Consider the following 9,946-nt stretch of genomic DNA (forward strand, 5'->3'; position numbering starts at 1 on the left):
CCTCGATCTTGGAGATGCGATGCGAGGCCATTATGCCATCAAAAATGAGATTCATAAGAAATATGATAAAATGACATCATTTGCAGACTTTGGAGCATGCCTTATGTACTTTTCCCTAAAAACAGCTGTTAGCACTGAGTAGCAGAATCCTACTGTACATGAAGTTTTTGCGTGTTTTTTTATTTATTTTTTGGATAAACTTTAATAAATCATTTCATTAAAGGAGTAATAAAGAATGAGAATTATTGATTTTGGATTAGAAGTACTGTGATTTCTGAAGTATGAGAGTGTGTGTGTGTGTGTGAGAGAGAGAGAGAGAGAGAGAGGGAGGAGGAGGGGGGGAGGGGGGGGCAGCTGATGTTGGTGACGCAGGAAAAACACCCAACACAGTAGACAAAAAAGCGACGAGCAGATCGCAGACAGTTTCTGCAGGCTGAGCGCCGCACATACCCCACACACAGAGACACACACAGCTGAATGACACGATCGCGCTTTAGCAGGGCGTAATTGATCGCGTCTCGGGGCAGTTGGAAGAAGGTCCGATTTGATTTTTGGTGAGTGGTAACACGGACTTCTGCCTTTCTATATGGAGCTAGTCGGGGTTAGCTCAGCGGCTAGTTAAATGGGCAAGCCTGCTGCTAAGTGTGTAGCTAACAGGCTGTTGTAGGCTCTGTGCCGAATTCCTGTCATTGTGGATTTAAACGCGCTCATTTGTCACCGCGTATATTGTGACGCTATTGCTGATTAATAGAATTAGCCACATCACAGCATCTTATCTCTCCCCCCAGGGTTAGTCGGCTATCGGCTAGCTAGTTGCGTTAGGTGGAATAACTTTATTAACAGTAGCACAAAGAGGGACGCTGGTTAGCAAACGATACACACACACACACACAGCCTGATCAACACAAACAAGTGGTTTTAACCGAGGCCTGCTCGTGTCAAGGCGTGTGTTAGCTCGTTTCACATTTCTGCACTTTGCTTAAAGTCGTGTCTGTGTTTCAATTTGTTCCTAAGCCTGATTAAAAACAACAACTTCTCTGTCAGGCCTAATATTTCTCTCTGTCTAACTCGCAGTGAGATGCAAGCTGTGTATGTGTGTGTGCGCGCGCGCGCTGTGAAAAGCCGACAGCGGTAAGTTAGCTAGCGTGCTAAAGAGGCTGTGATTGCAGTTTATGTAATTTAGATATTAATGGGTGCAGCTTCACGTTAGGTCATAAACGATAGATGTATTTAAAACAATAAGATGACATTATAACGATGCAGGTCAGTGTTTAACCCTGTGAAGTGTTTAGCTAAGGCGGGCTAGCCAGCGGAAGAGCTAAAAGCTGCGGTGTTAGCAGTGCAGCTAGCGCTAATGATGAGGAAACTAGGCCGGAGCTTCAGGCCTGAGCGCCTCTTGTTTGTCATGGTTATCTCTGTGTACCTTCAGATATTATAAACGCAGCTCGGTTCACTCGCTGCACGGCTTACTGCCAACAGAAATCTCCTGTAAAGTCTGATTAAGCTTAAAATACTTAAATCTGTCTGTATATATTTATATTTTTCCTGCCCGCTTAGACGGCGAACTTGCTAGATGAGCTGCTAGTCATCTCAAACAACCTAGCCTGCAGAAGGCAAAGAATTTGATCCGTTTATGTCTGAATATGCTTAGAACAGTGTTACACGATATATTTGTTTAAAAAATGTATGTATTTATTATATATATTTTTATATAGTGTTGTGTACTATATTCGACGAATCCTTGAGGGTTGTGTTGTTTTCTACATTGCTGCTAGACTGCTAAGCTGAAATGACAGCAGTCCATCCGGACCCGAGTGTACACTGCACACCGAGCCATTTCTCTCATTTATTATGGAAACAACACACACACTGTGTGTGCGCAGTTACTGTTAGTAAAGCACTAAGAAGGATTGGCATGAGTGTGTGTTAAAAAAGCTGAGCGAGATCATGGCTGGTTAAATGGACAGATGATGATGATGATGATCTGCTGTGTGTTTGTTGATCATGATCACAGGTAGGAGGAACCAGTCTGTGGCCTGTGTGTGTCTGTTAGGTGTGAACCTTTATGAATGCTGTATAGTGAAAAAACTCTGCTGTGGCAGGTGCTTGTACATCTATCTATTGTTTGTTACTGAAAGCTTTGCACTTGCTTGCATGGTTTTTTACACGAAAGACACTGTAGGGGACTGCATTATGGGAACAGTCTACAATCATGGTGGAGTTTTTGCACTGTATATATAAAATCAGCTGATGGTTGTTTATTGTGTTATGATGGTTGCAGTGTGTTAGAAATCGATCAACACCCTCTGACCAGTCAGAAATAAGTAATATGACAGCCCTGTGGTATCATGGTCAAAAAATATGATATACAGTAATTCCAGCATACCCATGCCACTCAAGGCCATGTGATATAATGAATTATTACAGGTGCAATGTAAGCCATAACCTTTTGACGTACTATCTGGGTTAACAGACAACAGGTCCTGGTTTTCAACCTCTATACTGTACATGTTTGAATAACATTATAGATAATGTTATTAAGTATATTATATCATTATATTATATAGCATTCGATTATAGACTGGAATCTATGGTAAGGTCCACATTTGTTCTTTCTTTTATTAAGGGACATGGACAGGAACTTGTGAAAATACACACATGTATATCTTAATGCTTGTGAGTGACAAAGTTATTTTGTCAGATATCTCACTTGGACACGTATATATTACAAGACTAAAGTGTTGTCTCGTGGGACAGCAGATGCATGGTTATTTTTCTTATTTGTTTATTTATTTAGTTTTTTTTCTTGTTTTTTTTGGTCCAGTTGTTTACCATATGTCTGCATTTGTACTTGAAGTAGACCTGTGTCTGAATGTCTCTGAACATGCTCTCTTTCACCTAATATGTATAATGCCTGATAATGAATTAATGATGTTGTCAATAATGCACTTAAAATAAGTAAATATTACACCTATTAGTGCAAATTTATCTCTTACTGACCAGCATAATGAATGATTGATTTATTTCCTTGTTTTCATCAATAATAAAAAGTCATACTCATAAAAAGTAAAAGAACTTGTTTGAGGTCATGCAGCTCCAAACTTGACAACTATCTTTTTCTACTTGACTGAGGAGCTTTCTGCATGGGGAATGTTCTCAGAGGGCACGAAAGGCAGCTGTTGCGGGGCTTTTTTGTGCCGTTTCAGTCAGTCGCTGTTCCGGTGCCGTGTATCATTTGAATGTTCCATTTGGTTACAGACACTCTACAAGTCTAAATATATCCCTCTGTGTTAATATGTTTGATTTCCTTATTTTGTTAACATTTTAAACTTTCAGCGGGAGTATTTTATACTCTCTGCGTATGTATTAAAGCAAATAGACTCAGACTTGTAGGTTTATTCATGTTGTTGGTGAGAAATGAGGTGTACATTTGAGCAGTTTTCAGATCGTCAGTGTTTTTGTCCTTATTATATTTTTAATAGCCTACTTGTATTTTGGCTATCGGAGAACTGCTTAATGTTGTATTGGATGTATAGATTTTAAATTTGAGGTCATGCCGCATTATACCCCATCCACTCCGTGTGATTTGATTGCCTTTTTTGTTCAGGTTATGCAATGGTCTCTGCATCAGCGCTAGCACTTTCAGCTGTGTGCTACTTCTCTATCAGTCCAGAGGAGGCAGTGATTTCATCTCGTGCGCCAGTGACATAAGCAGACAAGATTGCAAAGATCTGCCCTGTGTCGAGTATGACTGCCACGACCCGTGGCTCCCCCATGGGGGGGAATGAAAGTCAGGAGCAGGGCCAAGCTCCGGACGGTCAGTCTCAGCCCCCACTGCCCCAAAACCAGGTCAGTGCCACATTTACTACTACTCTTCTCTTTGTGCTTCTTTACAGACCCTTTCTTACCATAACAGCTGTTGCAACTTGTTTTTGTGATATCTTATTTCCTGAGCTATCTCGGGCGTAGAGTGACTTAAATAATTGTTGTTTCTTTCCAATTAAATAGTTCATTCATTCTCAGAGGTGTTTATAATGTAGCCTTGGTTAATAGTTGCTGTAGCGTGTTAAATATGTGGGGAAAAAAGTGTTGCAGATGCAAATAGTTGATTGCTATTAAACTTTAGAATGTGTAAATATATGCATTGTTAGTAGTGTCACTTGAATAACAAGCTTAATTTAATTTTGTGGTAGCGATGTGGTGCCGGTAAGAACTGATTAGCAGAGCAGCGTTGCTGTATCTTCATCTGGTTATGGGTTTATTGTCAGTTATTTGGAAGCACATTTGGCTTACACCCACCACCTGCTGATGAGTTCTTAATTCAAATTACTGGTGAACATTTATTTGAGAGTTACGATGGTGGATAATGTTGTTCTTCAGACAGTGGTTATTTTAATCAAAGCATAGATAAAAGATTTTGTCTGATTCTGTTGTCAGTCTCCATTTGTGCTGATATTGAAATATGATGGATTAATCTTAGAAATCAGATGAATGGCCTAATCATAAAGCTGAAACACATTTTTTATTATTATTTTTTTAAAGAAATATTGCAATGTGCTGTTTACTTTCTCACTTGAATAAACTGACAGCCGTCAAATATCAGGATTGAATTATTACCAGTGCACAGCAGTCTAAAGAGCTGCGATGTAGGGCATGTCCACACAAAACGCCCTATTAAGTGCTGTCAGGACCATGCCTACCTAATCAGCAGGCGTCCAATTAGAAGCCTAGACAAAACGCCATCATCGGTTCCGCCATGTAGAAGTCCGACCAGCTCTCGTCCTAAACGGCTGTCGCTGTCTGCGGGGTCTATGTCGTCTGAGTTTTAACCCAATCACAAGTTTACGTAAGTCTGCCACTTCACAAAATATCCTCATAAACAAAGCTGACGTCAAATCAAGGAGACTGGCACACAGACAATGTGACATTACAACAAACCAAAATCTGTTTCCCCCGTCCACACACCACCATTGAAAACGGAGTTTTTGGAAATGTTCACTTCACAAGTTTTCTAAAAGTTCAGTTTTCATCGACCTTAAACTGTGATTGCGTGTGGACGAAAGGCCAAAACCCAGAGAAAGAATAATCTTATTATTATTATTTTTTTTTACCAATCTACGTGTGGACATGGCTCTAGTGCATGCTGAAGCAGACCAGTAAAAGAACTCTTGAGCAGTCACAGTGAAGAGCCAGTTGGTGAGAGACGCTTAGAGCTCAGATGTGAGAAGCAACCTGCATATGTAGGTCAGCCAAAGCAGAAGGAGTCTTCTCCAACACTCCCCCACGTTTCCCAAGTTCTGTAGCTTCCCTTTCAACTCTGGTCCACACATTTAGAGATTACTGTGTCACAGGAGAGCCCCCGTCTTCTCCTGCTCCGAGGATCTCACTCTGTTTTGGCCTTTCTATTTTTAAACACACTTGGTTTGAGGGAACATTATCCAGACGTATTTTACACCAATATATCATAATAATGATAAAAATATATAATTGTCATTTCAACTCATTGTGTGCATATAATTTTTTTTTTTTTACTTCGTTGAATATCTTGTTTAATTTTCTTAAAATGTTTTTTTTGTTGCCTGCAGCGCGGTGGCTTAGTGATTAGCTTTGTCGCCTTACACATCCAGGGTCCGGGTTTGATTCCCACCTTGGGTCTGTGTGCATGGATGTTCTATGGGATAGGCTCCCCTTGACCCTGTATACAGGATAAATCTGTATAGACTGGGTGTTTTATTGTTGATCTTGGCACAGGGTTTGGCTCGTTGTAATAGTAGGTATTGTAGAAAATACACTTTTTATGACGAGGCATAAGAGGTTCTGTTTTATTTCTTCGACTTTTGCCTGTATAGGTTATTAAGCTGGTTACTTGCATTTTACAGTCTGTCATAGTGCATATTAGCTGCTTTAATTTCATTTAGTTCAGTTTGTTTGACCAAATTTATATGGTATATTTATATTTTTATAAAAAAAATATTATTAATTTATATTTAATTTCTATTTAATTTTATGTGGTAATGTTTGCCCCAGACGTCCACTCCCACATCATCCAACGAGAACTCTCCAGTGAGTCCTCCAGATGAGCAGGTCCAGGGGGGAGACTGCGCAGGCCAGCTGGAGGAGGAGGAGGAGCCGGCTTTCCCCCACGCAGACTTGGCCAAACTGGATGACATGATCAACAGGCATGTACCCTACTCGGTGTGATTTGTCGTTTATTTAGGATTACGGTTTACTGTATTTAATTTTTATGTTTCTGCAGGCCCCGCTGGGTTGTTCCAGTTTTGCCAAAGGGTGAATTAGAAGTTCTTCTTGAAGCTGCTATAGATCTTTGCAAAAAAGGTAAAACAGTCTGTGCTTGAGTGTACATCAAAATATATTCCTGCGCAATCCTGGGGATTTATTAAACGTACCATTTACAATAGTCAGAGATTTAGTGATGTAGTTGCATGAGGTCAGCTTGTCTTGTGTTAAATATACAAATTCTTACTTGTAATAAACAGTTTTAGGTGTTTGTAATAAGCCAGGAATAAAACATGCATGTAATCTATGCAGAGGTTATAACAGAAGTTGCCCCAGATTATTTAACAATTTTTTTAGATAGTTTAGTTTCTGTTATCAGTTATGTTTTATATATAATGTTTTTCTGTGTCTTGAGGTAATATCACAGAAAATCTATAGCATGACCAGTACTAAGAGGCCAGAAAGCACACGATCCTTTGTCCTGATGATTCTTCTTTGATGGAAATTTAATTGACGATTTCAGAGTGCTGACATCTGAGAATCCTTTCATAAAAATTAAATAAAAAAATCTCCTCACAAAAAGCTATTATACGTTATATTATTATAGTTTGTTAAATACCAAATGCATTTTTATCCCTTTATTATCCTGAGGATATATCTTCATCTTTCCTACAAATCTTTATGTATAAAAATGTGTTAAACACAATTACAAAATTGTAAAACTTGAATTCCGGGTAATTTTGTCTGCGGGTGTTTTGCAAGACGAGCGAAGTCTTGAAATATGAGTAGTACGTAAACGCTTTGTCTGCCGAGTGTCACGTGATCACAACTGAGCCAGTGGTTCTTCTCTCTCTTGTGCTGTGAGATTGTGAGTAATCGTCTCTCATTCTCAGTCTCAGTGCGCATGCGTCACTCCTATAGTCCGGGAATTATTATTATATATTTTTTTTATTTGGGTCCAAGCGTAGTGACCGTTCTTTAGTAACTGTACTGCAACAACAGCCTCTGTGAAGTGGGGGGAAATAAGGTTAAAAAGGCTGTAGCAGTGCGGGAGATGAATCTGTTTAGAGACAATGCTTATTTCCACGAAATACCGAAAAGTAGGCAAAAGCAAGTGTCATTAGAGAGGTTCCTTGTTGGTCACACAAATTTAATTTCAGAGACTCTCAGAGCAGTGATTCTGCCCGTGTGTGCGTGTTTGTAAGCGAGTCGTCCTACACAGTAACAAGTGCAGGTTAAATTGTTTAATTTTTACTCTATTTTGCAGTAATCATAGTTTCTATTTCTATTTCTTATGGGAAAATTCGCTTTACTGTACGAGTGCTTTGGATTACAAGCATGGCTTCTGCCATGGTATATGATTAAGCAATATCACACAGGAGGAGGGGATGCTGTACTGCTTGATATAGCACGGCTATGATGCGGTCGTAGACATGAGGGCACTTAATTACCCTAACGCGACAGTTAGGGTAATTAACAGGGGTGAAAGTATTTTTAAATTCTTGTGGTACTATGTAGGCAAATGGTGAGGGGGGGGGGGAACCCATGTTGCTGGGGACAGTACTGTAAATCATGGGTTACTTTTCATATTTCCATTTATTCCTCTTTAAAATATCAACCCCGATTGAATCCCAAATAGCGTTAAATGTAAAGCTATGTGCATTATGTAGGGTGTACAATCTATTGTTGCACACACAGTGCCCCTGATCAGGAGTTGGATAGCACTTTAGAGTTTACCCTGGTGTTGGAAGCGAGTTTGCTTTGTACCCATAAATAAAAGAACACAGATGGTTTCGAGACTTTTCAGAACAATTAAGAGGCAATTATTAAGGAGTCAAAGTGTTATTCTAACGTTATCAGATGTGTTTTCTTGCTGAAAGTGCTTCTGTGATCGGTTTTGAATGTGGGTTTTGGCAGGCAGTTGCTCTCTCGTCAGTATGGCGAATCGTACAGACCTACTTCCACCCACATAATAAACGGTTATTAAAATATCTAGGATGCGGAGCGATGCGTATAGTTAAACATCCCAGTGGTGTTACCATCTATTACCATCACTTATGGAATGCCTCTTGTCCAATCAGATTACTCAGTCGGAACTAACTGTTATCAGTTTCGAGAATTAACAATGCAGTGGTAATAATGGGACTTTTCGACGATAAGAAAAATAAGAGACACTTTTGAGTTAACCAGTCCCAAACCTTATTGATTAAAAGATATCTAAACAAAATATTACATCAACAGGAAAATATTAAGAGGGAGAATAAAAATAAGAAGTGATTTTAATGAGAAAACAAAGTTAGGAGAAAAGTAATAAAAAGAAACTGCTTTTGCAGACTTTCAGTGCCTTCTGCTAGCGTATTTTTATTGTTCCCGCCACTCTAACCTTAATGTGCATTAAGAAGTTACACACAGTACTACACAGTATTGCTCATTAAAGGGCTTAGAAATTTACCAGACACTTTCTGTTGAAGTATAAAAAAAAAAATCATACCTAAAGCTACTTTGTTTTTCTCATTGGGATAATCCAGATCACATGTATGTTTGTGTTGCCATGTGTTGTCGTGCATCTCAAGTGTCTCCCTTTGTATTTCCTTGTTAAAGAGCTTATCAAGCTTGTGTACGTGTGGTATTCGACAGCCTTAATCATTATTCGACATTTAGGCCTACACTTTTTCACTCTGTGAAGATGTCTATCCTTCAATTGGTTTCTCTTTTATTTCTACCCCAAGGACTTGATGTCAAGTGCGAAGCCTGCCAGAGATTTTTCCGGGATGGTTTGACAATATCTTTCACCAAAATACTGACTGATGAGGCTGTCAGTGGATGGAAATTTGAAATCCATGTGAGTTCTATGACTTAATTAAGATATCATTACTTCTCCAATACCATGAAGTCTACACTGACTAAAAGTTTATGTTCCTCTAAATCATCTGGAACCCTTCAAAACATCATAGTTTTCACTTGAATCTAGTTTTTCATTAGCGAACCGAGCTAATCAATGTTATTTTCAGCACCATAGTCTGTTTTTTCCTGTTTCATTAAATCACCACAGCAGTGATCAAAGACCTCCTTTCACTAAGTCGGGGAAGATGCCAGGAGTAGGAGACCGCTCTGACTCATACCCCTCTTAAGAGCCAATGGCTTCTTTTTAGTTCCACACAATTGGCCAAAATAAGATAAAGATTTCTCACAATACTGAAGAACTGGTACATCGTTTACATTATAACTTGGCCTTTGTTACTGGTCTTCAATAATTCTTCTTTTTCGGCAGAGGTGCATAATCAACAACACCCATCGTCTGATGGAATTGTGCGTGACCAAGCTCTCTCAGGACTGGTTTCCTCTTCTAGAGCTCTTGGCCATGGCCACCAACCCCCACTGCAAGTTTCACATTTACAATGGTACCCGGCCCTCAGAGACGGTGCCTGCCGGGGTGCAGCTGGCTGAAGACGAGCTCTTTGCTCGCCCACCTGACCCCCGCTCACCCAAGGTAAAGGGCCCTATTTTTTTTTTTTTCAATGTTTTTATTATTTTCAGCAGATATTTTCACCAAGACTTCCATGTGCTTCCTGTGTTTTTCTGCAGGGCTGGTTGGTCGATTTAATAAACAAATTTGGCACATTAAACGGGTTTCAAATTCTGCATGATCGATTCATGAGTGGCCAAGCTCTGAACGTTCAAATCATTGCCGCACTCATAAAGTAAGAGA

General features: G+C 39.6%; 1 protein-coding gene across 11 annotated transcripts in view; it reads left to right on the forward strand.

Moving 5' to 3' along the window:
* The first annotated feature begins 384 nt into the window (after window positions 1–384).
* usp9 (ubiquitin specific peptidase 9) overlaps window positions 385–9,946 on the forward strand; it is a 35,035-nt gene continuing 25,473 nt past the window's right edge. For all 11 annotated transcript variants that reach the window (XM_053497263.1, XM_053497270.1, XM_053497265.1 and 8 more), the window contains exons 1-7: window positions 385–554; window positions 3,608–3,849; window positions 6,028–6,179; window positions 6,257–6,336; window positions 8,967–9,079; window positions 9,509–9,727; window positions 9,823–9,938. In XM_053497263.1, the coding sequence (XP_053353238.1) occupies window positions 3,748–3,849; window positions 6,028–6,179; window positions 6,257–6,336; window positions 8,967–9,079; window positions 9,509–9,727; window positions 9,823–9,938 (782 nt within the window). In that variant the 5' untranslated portion in view covers window positions 385–554; window positions 3,608–3,747. The remainder of the gene's footprint in view (window positions 555–3,607; window positions 3,850–6,027; window positions 6,180–6,256; window positions 6,337–8,966; window positions 9,080–9,508; window positions 9,728–9,822; window positions 9,939–9,946) is intronic.

Source organism: Clarias gariepinus, chromosome 5 (assembly GCF_024256425.1).
Source record: "Clarias gariepinus isolate MV-2021 ecotype Netherlands chromosome 5, CGAR_prim_01v2, whole genome shotgun sequence".
NCBI lineage: Eukaryota > Metazoa > Chordata > Actinopteri > Siluriformes > Clariidae > Clarias > Clarias gariepinus.